We start from the raw sequence: 16,841 nt of genomic DNA on the forward strand, positions 1-16,841 counted from the left end.
AGCTGCCTTATGCCTTTCACCACGTGAAGACCCAGGGAGAAGGTGGCCGTCTGTAAACTAGGAACAGGCTCTCACCAGACACCGAATCTGCCGGCACCTTGATCTTGGACTTCCCAGCCTCTGGGACCGTGAGAAATGAGCACCTGAGGCTGTAGGCCCCTCGGCGTATGGTTTTCTGTCACAGTGGCCCAAACAAACGAAGACAATCTCCCGGCACAGTGCTGGGCACAGAGAAGGTACTCAGCAAAGGCCAGTTCTCCAGCACGGAAGGGCAGGGGCACAGAGGCTGGTTCTGCCCCCCCACCCTGAGGGAAAGCCAGTGAACGGGTCCAAGCTCTTGAAGTCAGGCTCCCTGGAAGCCTGGACCCCGCCAGCAAAGCCGCCCGCTCTCACAAGAAAAATATTTGGCCTTAAAAATGGACTCAGCCCACAAAGGGAGCGAGACCCTGACTCAGACTGTCGGCAGGAGAGCTGGACAGATGTTCAGAGTCGGCCGGTTCCCCTTGCCGGCTGAGCACCCTGCCCTTTGCCCAGCCTCCTTGCCTGGGCTCCCAGGACCCTGCCCGTGCTCCTTTGTTCTCATGCGGGTCGGTCCAGATTTGTCCCTGGCTGCAAGGAAGGGCCCTGGGTTTGTTTTCTCAACTGCTCAGGCGCGTGCTGAGTAAGTGGATGTTTAGCCAAGCAAAGTCCCACGATGGTAATTCTCGAGGCCTGGGGTAGCATGGCCAAGTGCAAGAAGCGTGCAGTTTGGAGTCAAATGCGTGCGGTTGGAACCCAGGCTCTGATGTGACCAACCATTTCACCTCTCTGGGCCTCAGTCTCCTTATCTACTGAATGGGATGAAGACACTCTCTACCTCGTACAGCTATGGAGAAAACCCCATTAGCCTATCCTGTGCTCGCGCTTAACACAGAAGGTCCTCAACCAATTACTTCAGCTCAGCCCGAGGGTCTGGCTTGCTCCTGGCCTCTCTGTTGGGAGGGAGGGAGGTTCACCTCCCACAGAGAGAGAAAAGAAATCGAAGGGGTTCTCTCGGGGAAGAACGGAATGACAACACCCTTTAGCCAGAACAATGCCTCCCATTGTCCCGGGGTCTTCTGTTCACGATGCGGGCAATATTGGTGTCTTTTCTCCCGATAACGTGACTAAGATTTTCCACAGGCAGAGAGTGCCAAGACCCGGGTTCAAATCCCAACTCCTCCACTACTTCGCGGCGAGACCTTGGACAAATCACTTTCCCATCCTGGTCCTTGGTTTCATCACGTGTACACTGAGGAGGTGACCTAAATGCTGTCTGAGGTTCCTCCTGGCCTTGAGGTGTGATGTGGGTGGAAAGAGAAATAGCTGACGTGTCAGGAGACCCGGGGTCTGGCTTGTTCCACCACCAGTTTGCTACGGGACTGCAAATAAGTCACTTCCCCTTCCTGGGCCTCCGATTCCGCATTCGTAAAATGAGGATGTTGGGCTAGATTAGCGACGGCACGTGTTTCACGCCATTCCTCCCGCCCCGGCCTGTGCCTCGTTGCAGGCGTCGCTGGTGGGTCTCAACACGCTTCCCACCGAGCTTCCACGCAGCCTCAGATCCCTTCTCAACACAGGCCTCCAAGAGGATGCTATTCCCAGGTCAGAGTATGACCTAAGCTTGCCTCCCCTCAGACGTCTGAGGTCCTCCCCGGCGCTGCCCCTTGGGGGCTACGTGACCCGGGGACCCTTAGCACTCACCGTACTTGGCCAGGAACCTCAGGGCCTCTAGCTGCCCGCTCTGGGCGGCCACGAACAAGGGGGTGATGCCATAGGCGTTCTTGGATTCCACCTTGGCGCCTCTGCTCACCAGGATCTCCATGACCTCCAGGTCGTTGCGAGAAACAGACTCGTGCAAAGCGGTCCAGCCTCGGTTGCAGCGATGATTGGTGTCCGCGTTGTACTGTACCAACATCCTCACCGCCTCCGCGTTCTTGCGCTCACAGGCTGCAGCCCAGGCACAAAGAAGCGGGGTGGTCAGCAGGGCCCTGGCCGGACCCGGCCGGCCGAGACTTCATTCATTTATTTGTCCGTTCACCCGTTCGTCCGCCGGACGTTCCGTCCACAGACATCCACTGGGTCTGTCCCGAGTTCCAGTCCCTGCACTTTACCCAGGACGCACACCTAAAATAACAGTCCTACTCATAGCAGTAATATTTGCTGGTGTACGTAGCACAGATTAGGTGGCAGGCACTCTGTTCAAAGCACTTTCTGGGCCCCTCCAATATAATCCTCCCCGTCACCTATAAAGGATGTAGTGCCATCATCCCCCTTCCGACAGAGGAGGAAAATGAGGCACAGAGACGTTAAGCGACTTGCCCAAGGTCACACAGATAGTGGCAGAACAGGGATTCAAATTCAGGCAATCAGGCCCAGAGTCTCTGTCCCTTGGAATGTTCCAGGGTGTCCCTGACTCCTCTCCCTCTCCAGCGCTACAGGCTGCAGTCCTCTACATCACCAGAGCCAGGAGAAGTGGAGGGTCCCAGAAGCCCTGCTCAAAGCCCTTCCTCAGGCTACACACTTAAACTGAGGTAAAATCTGTCTTCTGCGTACAAGACAAAGTCTTGTCGAGTCTTCTCGATCTGCTCACACCTCCCTCTTAAGCCTCATTGCTTTCTATTTTTATTTTTTTTTAATGTTTATTTATTTTTGATAGACAGAGACAGAGCACAAGTGGGGGAGGGGTAGAGAGAGAAGGAGACGCAGAATCCGAAGCAGGCTCCAGGCTCACAGCTGTCAGCACAGAGCCTGACACAGGGCTCAGACTCATAGACCGTGAGATCATGACCTGAGCCCAAGTCGGATGTTTAACGGACTGAGCCACCCTGGCGCCCCAAGCCTCATTGCTTTCTAGAACCTAAATGCACTGTTGGCTCTGGTCCAGGGTTATCACCAGGGAGGCTGCTGGGCTCTTGTCTAAATTTACCACTTCTTCGAGTCAGGCAGGGGTGAGGGCAAGAAGAGAAAGGGGGCTTCCTGGGTAGTGTTTCAAACAGCACCCCAGGCAAAGCTCCCCACCTCTCGAAGCCTTGGTTTTCTCGCCTGTCAACCAGAGATAATAAAACCTTCCTGAGAGGATCTTGTGAGAGTACTGGGTGAGGGAGTGCATGGAACACTCTGGCACAGTACTTGGCACGTGGGAGAAGTGCACTCAGCACCAGGGCCCAAGCCTCGGCTGAGAATTGCCCAGTGCTCGGGAAGCTCCCTTTGGGCAGCTCGGCCTCTAGGTGATGGCTCTGGTGCCCGGACAGACACGACTTCTGAGAAACACTTCTATCTCGGGTCTACAGTGGACCCAGTTACCAGCTGCCAGGCACCTGCTTCCCGTGGAATATTCCAGGTACTGGATACCAGTCACACGAGAAAGCAGTTTTTCAAAGCGTAAAGGCCCTCGCATATTTGTATGCGCAAGACCCAAGCCTGATTGCTTAAGCCCGTGGGCATGAACTGGACGCTTTATAATGTCATAGTTCAGCATATGAACTGTGAGGCAGCTAGCTTGCTGAGTTTAAATCCCAGGTCTGCCCCTTGCTAGCATGTGTGAAATCCTGGGTGCCTCATTTCATGTCTCTGTGCCTTAGGTCCTCATCTATAACATGGAGATACCTCCCATGTAATGCCCGTCTCCTATGTAGATGGATATTAGGGTTAAATTAAAGAACAGTGCGTGGCACAGAGTAAACACTCAGTAAATACCAGCTATTACGATGATTCAGATTTTGCTAGAGATGCCAGTGTCCTCAGGTGATGTATTGAATGAGCTAGGTTAAGTTTCTGGTTTGTTTTAAATGTCCCGGAGGTACAGATTTTCTTTCATACCTCTTTGCCTCTGTCTATGCTGTTCCCTCTGCTTGTCCAGCTGGAAACAGCCTCCTGTTCCAGCTCAGCTCCGACGCCCCCTTTTGTGGGTGCTCACCCCCAACGCTAGACCCCTCCCCGATGCTCCCGGGTGCATCATGCCGAGCTCTTTGTTGCCTGGCTGTTATGTTGTCTGTGTGTCACTGCCCACTGGACTGGGAGAGCGCTGGGGCACCGATCATAGCTTTTTGTTTCTGGGCCCTCAGTGCTCCTCGGCGTGCCGGGCCCACAGGAGGACTTGGGTAGTGTGGCCCGTAGACATCCGCCCTTCACAGGAGACCCCTGGCTGGGAAGAAGGGGGGCTAGGGAGGGAGTTATGCACTTTGGGAGCAATGTTCCCAATTGCCCACCTACCCTCTGGACCCTTCCCCAGGGAAGCCCACTGTGGGGGGGCTCACCTTTGTAGAGCGGGGTCTCTCGGGACTTGTTGGAGATGTCAGGCTCGGCGCCAGCCTGGAGGAGGGATTGGAGGCAGTCCAGGTGTCCCCTGCACGTCGCCAGGTAAAGGGCCGTTTCCTCCTGCAGGGTGCGCTGGTCGATGACTGCAGGGTATGCTGGGGAGAACAGACAGGGAGTTCGTGAAGGGGGAAGACGCTCCCACCTTCCCAACACAAAGGTGGCCCCAATTTCTGCCCAATTCCAACGGCAGACATGTGTGGCATCCACCTAAATATACCATCCATCCTTTGGCCCTGGACTCCGTTGCTCTCACGGGGCTGTTTCAGCTTCCCACTTGCATTATCTCAGCTTAGATGCCACCTCCTCTGGGAAGCTTTCCCTGGTTGAACCCCTCTCCCTCTCTGAATGACCCTGTCCTTTCCCACCAGCCACGGCCAGAAGCTCCGTCTCCTACAACTGGTTCTGCCCTAGAGTATGGCGGGCTGTCTGGGGCTCACGCTCCTTCAGGGCAGAGGTAAGTCCTGTCTGCAAGTGTTACCTTATCCACATCTGGCTTGGGGGCAAGGCGAGGCTCCGAGAGGAGGCATGATTTGCCCAGGTTCCCACAGCTGTGGGGGACAGCCTTGGCGGGGCATAGGCACAGCTGCAGTATTTTCCACACCACATCAGCCCCTGGAACATTCTGGAACAAGCTGGCAGTGGCTCTCCCAAAAGTCAGCCCTCCCCCACTCCTTTTCTAGGAATTAGGCTCTGCTGTCCTGAAAGGCCCAGAGCGGTGGCAGCAGGGCGGGTGGGGACAAGCCACTTTTCTCTCCCAGCGTGGTGACTTTAACTCTGCCACGGGGTAAGAATCTTGCCTCTCACCCTCCCCCTGCCCAAGACGCTCTGGAAAAGAAGGAGCCTCACCCCCAGTCCTGTTCCCAGCCCTGGCTGCACCCGGAGCTGTGGCCTCACCTTGCTGCAGGGCCTTGAGGCAGCTCAGCTGGCCGTAGTAGGCCGCCTCATGCAGCGGCAGCCAGCCCTCCTTGTTGGGCTCTGCGAGGTTCTTGCCCGCCTTGATCATAGCCTTCAAGGCCTCTTCATCACCTTCCTTGATGGCCTTCAGCACCGGGTCCACAGGCCTGTGACAGCAAGGGGCGGGGCACTCCTCAGGACCCAGGCGGCAGAGGAGGGGCGGGCCGCTTTTCTCCCCACAGGGAGAGGGAACGCGGGGCTGCTGGTGGCGGGGGGCAGTGCTGGCTGTGGGACCACTCGGTCCTGCTTGGCCCCTGCTGGTCTGGAACAGGTGCTCAGCCCCCTGCCGGCAGTGTCCTCCTCAATAAGGAGAATAATCCTTCCTAAACCACATGGGCGTGCCCTGGAACTCGGCCCGACCTTGGCCCTGACCTTGGCTCCTCTGGCTTATCCATCCACCAGCTATCCATCACAGCTTCCTCAGGCCTGTCAAGCGCGGCCCACAGGCCCAGGTCAGCCTCTCCCTGCCTCCGGTCATAAGCCCTCATGTAACCATTGGCCTTTGCGTGTCTCTGAACAGTTATTTGATGCTATCTGTGTCCCCCGCTGGACTATGAGTCCCAGGAAGACAGGATCAGCGCCTTTATTTCTTCCATCTCTCATGATTTCATTCTCAGGGCCTAGTTCAGTGTCTGGTCCATAATAGGTACTCAATAAATATTCAAAGAAAGGAAAGAAAGAAAGAAAGAAAGAAAGAAAGAAAGAAAGAAAGAAAGAAAAAGGCAGAGAGGAAAGGAAGGAGAGAAAGGAAGAAGGAAGAGGAAGGAAGGACGGAAGGAGGGAAGGAAGGAAGGAAGGAAGGAAGGAAGGAAGGAAGGAAGGAAACTTCCAGAACCTAACGATTATTTCACTCCTTCATCTCTTCTATTTCCTTCCATTTCCAAAAAGATGACCTCTCCCCTACTAGCATTTTGCTTGCTTCTTTGGGAATTTTATTTGTATCTTGTTCAAAACATTCTTTGCAATGGCCTCCTTTGTGCATTTGGAGGACAAACTGGCCTATACAAGTCAATGTGGGGGCTCCGGTCGAGCCTTGCCAGTGTTTGGTCCCCCTGCGAGCAGCCCAGGACCCGGGGTCCTTCCACGCCTTTATCTCCAAGTGGGCGCCATGTAGGGAAAGTCTATGACACATGGCAGGCTCGTTCACTTCCACGGATGGAAACCGAGGGTATCTTTTAGACGGGGCTCCTTGGTGGCCAAAAGAAAATGAGGGAAGGAAGCCCTCTGTCCCTGCGCCTTGCAGGGCTGCATTTAATGTTACACCGAGACCACGTCTACCAAGAGGATTCGGGCAGACAGTGCCGGCCCCCAGACGGATGGATAACTGACCCCGTGGGAGCTGCTTCAGTGCAGTGTGCTAGCATTTACCGGGAACCTTTGGGGCCAGTTTGCACATCAAGCAGCTCTGAGACCAGAGTCCCTCAGAGGGGGGCTCTTTCCAGTGAGCATGTCTCTGGGGTCTTCCCTTCCTTGTTCCTCACCCTTTACCCTCACCCCTAGAAGCTTTAGCTGCTGAAAGACTTCCATCCTTGAAGGACTAATACGTATGAAGCCTGCACAGTCTTAAACTTCTGAATGTCTGAGAGATTTCAGGGCTACTATGAATGACAACTTCTTTGCTACTTCACTCATGCATTCATTCATTCATTCATTCATTCACTGAGCTCCCTTCCCTCCATCCTTGCGTCAGTGAGGACCAGGACAGCTGTGAGTCCCAGATCCACTCCTGGGGAATGTTCTGCATAAGTGCTCCCATTTCCTAGATGGAGAAGGTGAGACCGGAGGCAGGCCTTGTTCCCAGGGCGCTCACCCATGTCAGGGGGCAGGATGGGCCCCGAGGGTCCACGGGGCCGGCCCCTTGACCCTCCCAGCTGCTTCCTCCGTCGTGAGCGGCACTTCCTCCTGACTTTCAGCCCCTCCGGTTATTAATAGCTTCAGAGCACAGATGCCGGTTAAGTTACAGACCCACGAGCAAACTGGGTAACTGACCAGATAAGCCCCGACGTCCCCATCAACGCCATCACTACCACCTCGGTGAGCTCTTCTTACGAGCGGCCAGAGCAGCCCCTGCTGGCGTCAGGAAGAGCCCGGCTGGGTATGTATCCCGGGTCCCCTGGCAGGTCTCCCGTGGGACCCCAGCTGAAGTGGAAGAGAGGAGGGCTGGCTGTTCTCGTGGACGGGGCGGGGGGTGGGGTGGGGGATGCGCAGTCTCATGAGAACACTCCCAGGACCTGCCGCCCAGCCTGGCTCTCGTCCAGCTGTGGTGCAAGGACCCTGAAGCTCTCGGGCGCACATGCTGACTGCTGCTCTAGGAGCTCAGCCAAAGCCCCGCCCTGAGGTAGGGGGAGGCTGCTGGGGGGTGTCAGACCATCAGAGACCGAGGAGCTAGACACGACCCCAGAGGCCGCTCTGTCCTCTCCAACCTTCTCTCACAGAGAAGGGAGATTCAGAGAGGGAAAGCGACTCACAGGCAGCCACACAGGAAGGGGCAGCAGTGCCGAGACCAGAGTCCGGGGCCCCCTTTTCCAGACCGTCAGAATTCCACCCACAGCACCAAGGAAGTCGGGGCGGCAGGGTTTGAAAAGAGCTGGGAAGAGACTCAAAACACTGGCCCATTGCCTCCTCCCCTCTCTGCAACATAACTGGAGCAAGGAGATAGGGGTTCCCGCGACGGGGGGCCCCTCTTTTGCTTTTAGCTGCTTCTGGGGTCGATACAGGGGGGCGGAGAAGGGGCAGCACGGATCTGTTTTCCAAGGATGCACCTAGCCCAGCACCCTGGTGCCAGGCACACAGAACCCCTCCTGCAGCCCAGATTATTTCTGGATTTTACCGCCTGGCACTGAACAAATACAGGCAACGAGGCAAAACAAAGACCATGGGCGTGAGCGTTGTAGATATGCTCAGATACACCCACGGTGACGCAGGGGGGAAACTGAGATAAACAGAAGGTGCGGCTGACTCATCAGCTTCGGCTCGGAGTTCCTCTGGGCTTTTGGGGGGGGGGTCCTAGGGCCGTCTCCCACGGGGCTGCTCCGGCCCCCGGGGCCTACGTGGGGGGCATTGCGGGCTCAGTCACGGGCACAGCCCCGCTGACAGTCTTGAACTGAGTCTGTGACTGCTAAGCTCAGCTCAGCTGGGTCTCAGGGGGGACACACGTGGGAGTGGTGTGCCCGGGAGGTCCCTCCAGGATGCCCCCCTTCCTGGGGTCTGCTTCCCACTCCCCACCCCCCACTAACCCTAGGTGGAAGAGTGAACTTGCACAGTCTCGGGGGCTGGGGGTCACTTACGCCAGCTGGGAGTTCCTGTATTTCTGCATGACCCCTTGGAACAGGCCCATGGGGCCCGAGGCAGGCGGGTTCTCAGGAGGCACAGTCGACCTGGAGGGTGCAGGGCAGGAGTGAAAGAGGGAAAAATACTCTGCATAAGAGAAGCGGGTCATGGCCGGAGGCAGGATCCAGGATGGAGGGATCGCAAGGGGAAAGACTGACAGACAGACACAGGGCTCTGAACCAAAGCAGATGGCCGGGTCCTCTCTGTGTGCTGGACACAGCTGCTGTGTCTCCGGATTATTTTTGGCCCTTGGAGGAAGCCCTGGGAGATTTAAATGACCATATAAGACAACAATGAGGTTAACCTCATCCCCGCCCCCACGGCCCCCTCCCCAGCCAACCCCGCAGGAGGCAGATACGAAGCAAGGTGACATTCTTCACCAGAGAGGATGTGAGAAGAGTCAGCGGCAGGTCCCTGGATGGAAGGGGCTCAGTCTCGGGCTGGCCAGGCTGGGTCCCAACAGGGATGGGCAAGAGGTTCTTGGAGGTTGTCGGGGGGACAAGGGAGCGTGGCTGGGAAGCCAAACCAGGTCTGGACTCCCGCATCCGCCTCGCCGGGTCCTCGTTAGAGGGTCCTGCTGTCCCAGGAACACGCAGGACAGAAGTTACAGCAAAAGGCCATCGGGGGGGCCAGGGCTTGGAGTCAGACGGACACAGGTTCGAATCTAGGCTCTGGCACTCTCCGGCCCTGTGACCTCAGACAGGTTGAGCTTTTCTGGGTTTTAGTTTTCTGCATAACCCAGTGTCGGAAGCCGTGAGGCTGCAGCGAGTGAGCTCAGCTGGGGTCCAGGCACAGGGGTGCTCGGCACGCGTCCGCCACTAGCTTGATCATGATTTCACTTCTCCGAGCCTCAGTTTCCCCACCCCCTTGGGCTTTGGTGAGGATGGGAGGGGTGAAAGGGGGTGTGGTGGCCACGCCACAGATCCAATTGATTGGGGTGCCAGGTGCCATGGACACTCCAGGAGGCCTGGCCTGGTTCCCCCGCACCCCTCGGGGGTGCCCCGTGGGACTGAGGACATTGCTACGTGTGACCAGCACCCTGTGGTGTTTGCAGGTGCTGGAACTGTGACCCTGAGGAGGCCCACACTCCTCCAAGATAGGCCAGAACCTGCAGATTTCGTGGGTGCCCTCAGCAAGGCCAGGTCATGGTGGAGGGGGGCGGAGGCAAGGCAAGGAAGCCGGCCTGCTTTGCTTTGGCCATCTCTGCGCGGGGGGACCGCCAGGCCGGCCACCTTCATTCTCCTCACTGTCACTGCCTTCCTCCGTGCTCTTCTGAGTGTTACTACTCACCTTTCCTGACCACCACCTGTGTGCGCCCATCCATCAGTCCTCTAGAGCGGGTACCAACATCCTCACCCTTGACAGACGGGTAAACTGAGGCTCCGGGAGGTGGGTCACTGCCCCGGGCTCGCACGCAGCTGAGCAGAGCAGAGGCCGACTCAGGTCTGTCTGCAGAGGTCCTGATGCCCCTGCCTCTTGCCTCTTCATCCTGTCTCTGGCTCTAAGGGCTCTACTCTGACCGGCCCTGCGACTTTGAGCAAGCCCCCGCCCCCCTTTGTGCCTCAGTTTCCTCATTTGTAAGATGTGGAGGCACGACTGGACGGGGGGGTTTCCCCACTGCTTCTGTAGCTGCGGAGCCTTTGCTGAAATGAACTCACGTGGAAACTTTGCGTGTCAAACAGATCTAAGAGACCACATCCTGGGAAGGGGGCGGTTGTGCAAAGCCTGGCCCTGCCGAGGCCCCTCTCCACCCCCCGGAAAGCGGAGCATGCTGGGCAGGGTGGAAGGCGGCCTGGGGCCCAGCTCGCAGCACCCCCCACCCCTCCCCCCCCCCCACTGTGTGGTCCTGACAAAGCTCTGGGTCTCTGTCTGCGCAGGATCCTGGAGTCCCAGCCACCTTCATCACTGGCCCGTGTGTTACTGCTGCCAGGATGTTTTTAGCAAGACGACAAGCGCCAATAAAAACCCATCACACCACCCTAAGACCAGGACTATCTCTGATGGCAAAATAACGACAGCAAGACAGGGACGGCGAGGCGGCTGGGGGTGACAGCTGTGGTGACGGGGATGTCCCTCACAACCGTGCAGGGCCTCGCCTCACTTCTGTCCTCCCCACCGGCTGGATGTTGATCCCGCTTTGCAGAGGAGGAAGCAGGCAGGCCGAGTCCCGCGCAACAAGAGTTTCCCACTCCCTGCTCCGTCCCAAGCCTTGTGCCAGGGCCCGGGATGCAGACCATAGAGTCTCCGGGGAGGGGGGAAAGAGAGCAGGGACTCCTCCTGGAACCCTGTGATCAGTCGTGAACTCGGCTTTAGGGGGATGGGCAGGGCAAGCGCTCAGAGCAACCGAGTGCTGAGCTGAGCCTCACGCTACATGGGGAGCCGGTCCGGTCAAGGCTGCGGGCCCCACTTCCCCTCAGCCCCGAGGCAGGGGGGGAATTCCCAGCAGAGAAAACCACCGGGGTTAGTCATCAGAGGTAAGAGAAACCTGGCAGGATGTGGGCACAGGTCATGCCCTGGAAGAGGCCCAGGTAGGGCCCCCGTCCTTCACGTAGGCGGCAGCTCGGGGGGTCAGGAGTACAGCACTGTCACCAAACGTCCTGGCCCCTACTCCAGACACGGGTCAGGCTCAGGGAGAGTGGGGACCTGGGCTGCAATGACAAGGCTCCCCAACTTCTCCGAGAGCTGACAACCCCAGGGAGGCCATTAAATTCGGCTGGACCCGGCTGAACACCGGTGGCTCAAACCAGAGGTTCAAAGAGGTTTGCTTCCTCCAGCCTACTTCACGAACTCCTATTCATCCTGCAAAACTCACCTGCTTGGCTAAGGGAATCGACCCTCTCTGTGTCCTTCTGAAACTGAGGCAAGCCTCTTTGCTGCGCCCTTCCTGCTGGGCCATTGTGTACATCTGGGACCCTTGTTAGACTGCAAACTTGGGGAGGAGAGGGACGAGGCCTGATTCACATCCAGGTGCCAGGAAGGCACCTGGCACCTCCTAAGAGCACGGTCGGTGTGGGTGGTTTGATTTGAATTCTCTGCAGCTGTGCACACATCAACCCAAACAAAGTTCTACTTTATGCTTTCCTCCGTTGTCGTCTTAGAAATGTAACCTTAAAAACGCACAGAAGTTTAAAGACTGGGAAGACCCAGATTCCTGGGCCCACTGTGGGCTGGTCCATCATCGTAACCTTGGGCTCTCTGGTTCATGGCTGCATGAACCCTACTTCTCCATGGGATGGGAAGTTGGGTCTGCCTTTCAGGGAGCCCTCAGGGGGCCAAAGTTCAGCAGATGATCCCTATGCATGTTTCTGACTTCATCCCTTACATTGTGGTGGGAGAGAAGCAAACTGGAAAAAAAATGGCTTTAGAAGGGGACGTTATCTTTTCTCTGGGATGTGGATCTGGCTTTCATTTCTAGGACCCTGACGTCTCAGTTGACCTTTGCGTCCACAGTCGCCATTTTGGTCACAAGGTGAAAACAATAAATTATATTTATAGAGCATTTTATTGGTTTTGAAATGCAGTTATTTGCCTCAAAACATTTCTTGGGCACCTACAACAATCTAGGCCCTTTGCCGGGCATTGAGGATACCAAAGTAGGCAATATCTGCTCCCTGTCCCCAAAGAGGTTGTATAGTATAGTTGGGGACACTCTCAGGAGGCCAGATAATGCCTTCCTATAGTGACGCAAAAGCTTGTCCATGAAACAGAGGCGGTCATGACGTGGGCGCTCTGGGTGCTCAGAGAGGAGGTGGGGGAAGATCAACTCAAGCCGGGAGATGTGAAGAAGGTGCCATTTTATTTGCTTTTCATAAGAACACTGCATGTGGTCTAGGCAAGTTTTTGTTATTACCATTTTAAGGATAGGATTGTTGGGACTCAGAAAGGTTAAGTAACTTGTCTAAGGTCACACAGCCAGTATGTAACAGAAGAAGGATTTGAACCTCCAAACCCACTTCTCTTTCCACTCTACTCTGCTACCTTTCTATACATTCCTTTATTCACCCAATAGTCGCTCACAGCCATTTGGTGGCTGCTATGGGTCAAGAGCTGTGTGCTAGACAAGAGGTTTTGCAGGAAGGAAGATGAGTGAGGCCCCTGCCCTCGTGGCTGAAACAAGTACATAGAAACTGTAAGTCATAGTCGGGGCGATGAAGGAAACAGCCAAGGGAGCGAGTAAGGGGGAGACCTGTTTGACCTGGAAGGGTGATCAGGCAGGATTTGCTGAGGAGGTGACCTTCCATTGAGAAGGAGCCAGCCATGTGGAGCCCCGGGACATGTATGATGTCCTGTCCCGACACCTGCTCTGGGCTTTGGATGGCGAGTCTGCTATTTGGGGATAAAAGGATTCTACTGGGTCCTGTGCTTCTTGAAATGCCATGTCTGGGAATGTGGGCACAAACCAGTGTGTCTCTTGCCATTGGGGACCCTGAAACTCTGAGGGTAGGAGGTGGCTGTAATGAGACCCAAACCCCACTTCAAAGCGGAGGAAGGAGGGGCACGAAAAGAGGCCTTTGCAGGATGGGCAGAGCTGGTTAAGCGTCCGAGAGGCAGAGCGGGACAGACGTCGGTTCTGTTCCTGGTCCTGCTGTGCGCACGTTTATAACATCGAGCCCAGAAATGTCCACCTTGCGCGGCTTTTGGAAGGATTAGCTGAAAGGCTGTGTGCTGGGCGCATGGAAAGCACTCAGTGTGCATCTGGGGCGGGGCGGGGGGTGGGGGAGGCATGGGCTTCCCCAGCAGGACCCAAGCCTGCCCGTCTTCCAGAGATGAAAGGGCAGAGCTGAATCTGGGAGATTTCAGCTCCCATCAGGAGTGAGAAGGTGCAGGGTGAATCCCCTCCCATGTATTACTTGTGTCTGGAACTTAGGTGATGGCTGTGCGACCCTGGGTAAGTCATTTCCCTTCCTCTGTGAGAGCTTTTGTCTCAGGAGGCTGGATAAGGGTTTGTGTCCCATGGTGGGTCTGTCCTTCCTTGCCCACCAGAGGAAAGAGGAGGTGAGGGTCCGGACCCCACGAGCCCACTCCGTTCTAATGTTTGTAAGTGTCCCCAGGAGGCCGGGGGGTGGGCCCCCCCCACACTGGGGAGAAGGCTGCAGATACCCCAGGGGATGTTCTCTCTATCTGATCTCCTCTTGAGAAAGAGGAACTTGTGGTCTGACTTAGGATGAACCAGCCGGAACAGGAACCAGGGCCTCCCAGAGCACCGGCCATGAAGTCACTTCTGTTTCTAAGGCTGGGTTCCACAATGGGACACCCTCAAGGTGCAGCCCAGTAACCTGGTGCCTCCTACTCCTTCCCGCCGCCCAAGGAGGCTTCCCATCTTCCCCCTTAGAAGGGGTTCCTCGGTGTAGGGCAGCCCGAGTCTTTGCCCAATCTGCCTGGCAGAGGAAGTCCAGCCTCAGCAAGGGCCAAAGTCACTTTGGGGAACGCCTGGTGGCTATCATCAGGACGGGGCTGGGATGTACCACCACCCACCTTTAACCCTGTCACCTGAGACTGGATATTAGAGACGGTCTGTCCCCTGTTGCTAAGAGAGCTTACGGGACTTGCCCAAGGCCACACAGAAAGTCAGCTGGCTGCTGGAGACAATGAGATTTTTTTTTTTTTTAAGTAGGCTCCATGCCCAACCAGGGGCTCGAACTCACGACCCTGAGAGCTGCTCACTCCACTGACGGAGCCAGCCAGGCGCCCCTGGAGACAATGAGATTCGAGGCCCATGTCCTGAGGCCACAGAACATAACCATTCCACCCACCACCACCCCCCCAAATACGGACTTGACCTAGATTCAGTGAGGAACAGAGCATTTTTAAACATAGCTTTCCCTCCTAAAAGCATCTTAAGATCCAATGCTTGATTACCTCTCTGGTTCCCACCTCCTGCAAAGAAGGTGCCCTCTAGATCTGTGCTGCCCACATGTGGCTGGTGAGCCGTGGCGATGCGGCTAGCCTGAACTGAGATGGTCTGTGAGGGCAAAGCGCACACTGGATTCCAAAGACTTGGTAGGACCAAGAGAACGTAAAAGTCTCCTTCGTAATTTTCCTATTGAGGATACGTGGCAATGATAATATTTTCCACCTAAATTGATTTCACCTCTTTGTCTTCCTGTTTGTAGTGTGGCTGTTAGGAGATTCAGAATTGCCTGTGTGGAACTTTGGGGTGGCTCCCATCATATTTCTACGGTGCCGCCCCAGGAGGTCCTGCCATTGAGGTCCTGCTGAGACAGGGGAGCCAGAGCCAAGGAGGAATGGGTGACTTTGCTGGGCAAATGTCCCTCGCTTCTCAGACGTGTTTTCCCAGGAAGACTGCATCGGTAAGGTGGGGAGCTCTGCTCAGGACTCAGAACATCAACCCCACCGCATTCACATATAAAGCCAGTGGTACAAAGCCGAGCCATGATCTTTGGAACCGGATCGTTCCAGTCTCCACAACACCATCTACTAGCTGTGCAACCTGGGACTAGTTACCAGCCCTGAGCTTCCATGTCCTCGTTTATAAAATGGGAATATAGCAGAGAGCCTCCTGGAAGGTCTTTAAGAGGGTTAAATGAGGCGAAACGAGTATAGCGCCTACTAGAGTGCCTGGCCTGTCAAACCTCGGTAAGTTTCGATAACGAGTCTTTAAGCTGTAAAAAGGTACCCTACAGACCGAGGCTTTGGTCTTGGGTTAGCAGCGTCTGGGATCTGCACCTCACGGGTATCCTAGTTGGCTTCTCCTCGCTCACCTGGTCCATGGGTAGAAATGGGCAGGTTGGCGGTTGGCTCGTGTGGACACAGTGGCCTCAGCCGTGGTTGGGCCCCGAGTCTTGTCAGCCAGGCTCTGCTCAATGGCCATCTGGACCAGCTCGTCCTCGCTCAGGCTGCTATACAGGCTGTATTCCTCATTCCCGATGGTACGCTGTCCGCCCCGAGCGCTGATCTCCATGGTCATTCTCTTCTGCCTCTCACCCCGGCCTCCAGAAGAGGCACTCCGAGGGGAGGAGAAAGCAGTAAGTCAGAAAGCCCTGTGACGAGACCGAAACCATCCTGGTCACTAACAGTTTGGCAAGAGAGTTATGTTGACCAGCAGGGAAGGCTGTGCTTTCCTCTGGCAAGCTCACGATCATTGTTTATCTATTCATTTTGTCACGTGATCCACTCAAACATCCATTCAGCTCCCCATCTCTCCATCCACTCGTCTGCTCATCAACACACCCACCTGTCTAGCCATCCATCCGCTCGTTCGCCCATCTGCCCGTTGATTCATTCTCCCGTGCAGCCATCTGTCCACCCACCTATTCATTTACCCATCTACATCTGTCCATTCATCCAAACGCCTAATCATCCGTCCAACAGATCGTGACCCATCCCCTGATCTATCTGTCCACCTACCTGTCCATGTATCCACCCACCTTCCCATTCACCCGCTCTTACATCTCTCTATGCAACCAACCATCCGCTTGCCCACCATTCATTTTTCCGTCCCAGACAGCTTGTCTACACGTGCATGCATGCTTCACTAACTGACAGAGTATTTATTGAGCACCTACTCCGTGTCAGGTGTGCCTCTAAGCGCTGGCGATATAACAATGATGCCAACGGACAAAAATCCCTGCCGTCACCGAGATTACACAACACTGTCTATGTTCCTTCCTTCCAACAACCTCCCATTCCAGCACGTCTCCTGGTCTCTGTGCTGGGCCGGGGCTGAGAACGTTAGAGATCAATCAGACATGGGCCTGCCCCTTGGGTCCGCAGGACCTAGTTAAAATCAATCATTAAAACGATTTGCCCTGTGAATTCCAAGGACTCTCTTCTTGAAAGAAATTGCCTCGGGGAGAAGTAGACTTTGGTTGAATCAACTCATTTTCGGAAATAAAGTCAAATCAACGAAGCCTCCTTTCTGTTTTGACTGGCGAACAGGCAGTGTGACCGTGGGTCAGTAGTTCTCAGCCCTGGCGGAACATTAGAACCCATGAGGCCGTTTGAAAACTACCCCAAATACCAGTGCTATAATTTGGTGTGTTTAGCAAATATTCACTCCCCGCTCCCCGGAGGCAAGGGTATCCCTGTTCCCTTCCCCGCTGAGATCGGGCTTGGCCCCGTGACTTCCTCTGGCCCATGAACGTTGGTAAACCTGAAAAAGCGGCTACTGACATGTGCACGTGCAGTGGGGTCTGTGTCGCCCCGGAGCCGCTGCCCGTTAGCCGGGCCCCAGAGTGGACCTACTTGGGGCAGCCTGA

The 16,841-nt window shown here is 55.7% G+C and overlaps 1 protein-coding gene and 1 long non-coding RNA gene across 6 annotated transcripts in view; one reads left to right on the top strand and one right to left on the bottom strand.

Moving 5' to 3' along the window:
* ASB2 (ankyrin repeat and SOCS box containing 2) overlaps positions 1–15,550 on the bottom strand; it is a 29,213-nt gene extending 13,663 nt beyond the window's left edge. For 2 of the 3 annotated variants that reach the window (XM_019462147.2, XM_019462150.2), the window contains exons 1-5: positions 15,345–15,550; positions 8,580–8,669; positions 5,233–5,399; positions 4,278–4,433; positions 1,723–1,968 (exon numbers count right to left, since the gene is read on the bottom strand). In XM_019462147.2, coding sequence (XP_019317692.1) covers positions 1,723–1,968; positions 4,278–4,433; positions 5,233–5,399; positions 8,580–8,669; positions 15,345–15,550 — 865 coding nt within the window. Of the gene's footprint in view, positions 1–1,722; positions 1,969–4,277; positions 4,434–5,232; positions 5,400–8,579; positions 8,670–9,912; positions 10,273–15,344 lie in introns of those variants that run through there. The other variant, XM_019462151.2, reaches the window with a different exon arrangement.
* On the top strand, positions 7,088–16,492 carry LOC128773059 (uncharacterized). 3 transcript variants are annotated; one of them, XR_008417308.1, is made up of 3 exons: positions 7,088–7,387; positions 14,237–14,638; positions 14,736–16,492. It is a non-coding gene; the product is annotated as an uncharacterized LOC128773059 (long non-coding RNA). The 3 variants fall into 3 exon arrangements; XR_008417307.1 differs by having other exon boundaries at positions 14,234–16,492; XR_008417306.1 differs by having other exon boundaries at positions 14,237–16,492.
* Positions 16,493–16,841: the final 349 nt, after the last annotated feature.

The sequence above is a fragment of the Panthera pardus genome, unplaced genomic scaffold, assembly GCF_024362965.1.
Source record: "Panthera pardus isolate Hobbes unplaced genomic scaffold, ASM2436296v1 HiC_scaffold_24, whole genome shotgun sequence".
NCBI lineage: Eukaryota > Metazoa > Chordata > Mammalia > Carnivora > Felidae > Panthera > Panthera pardus.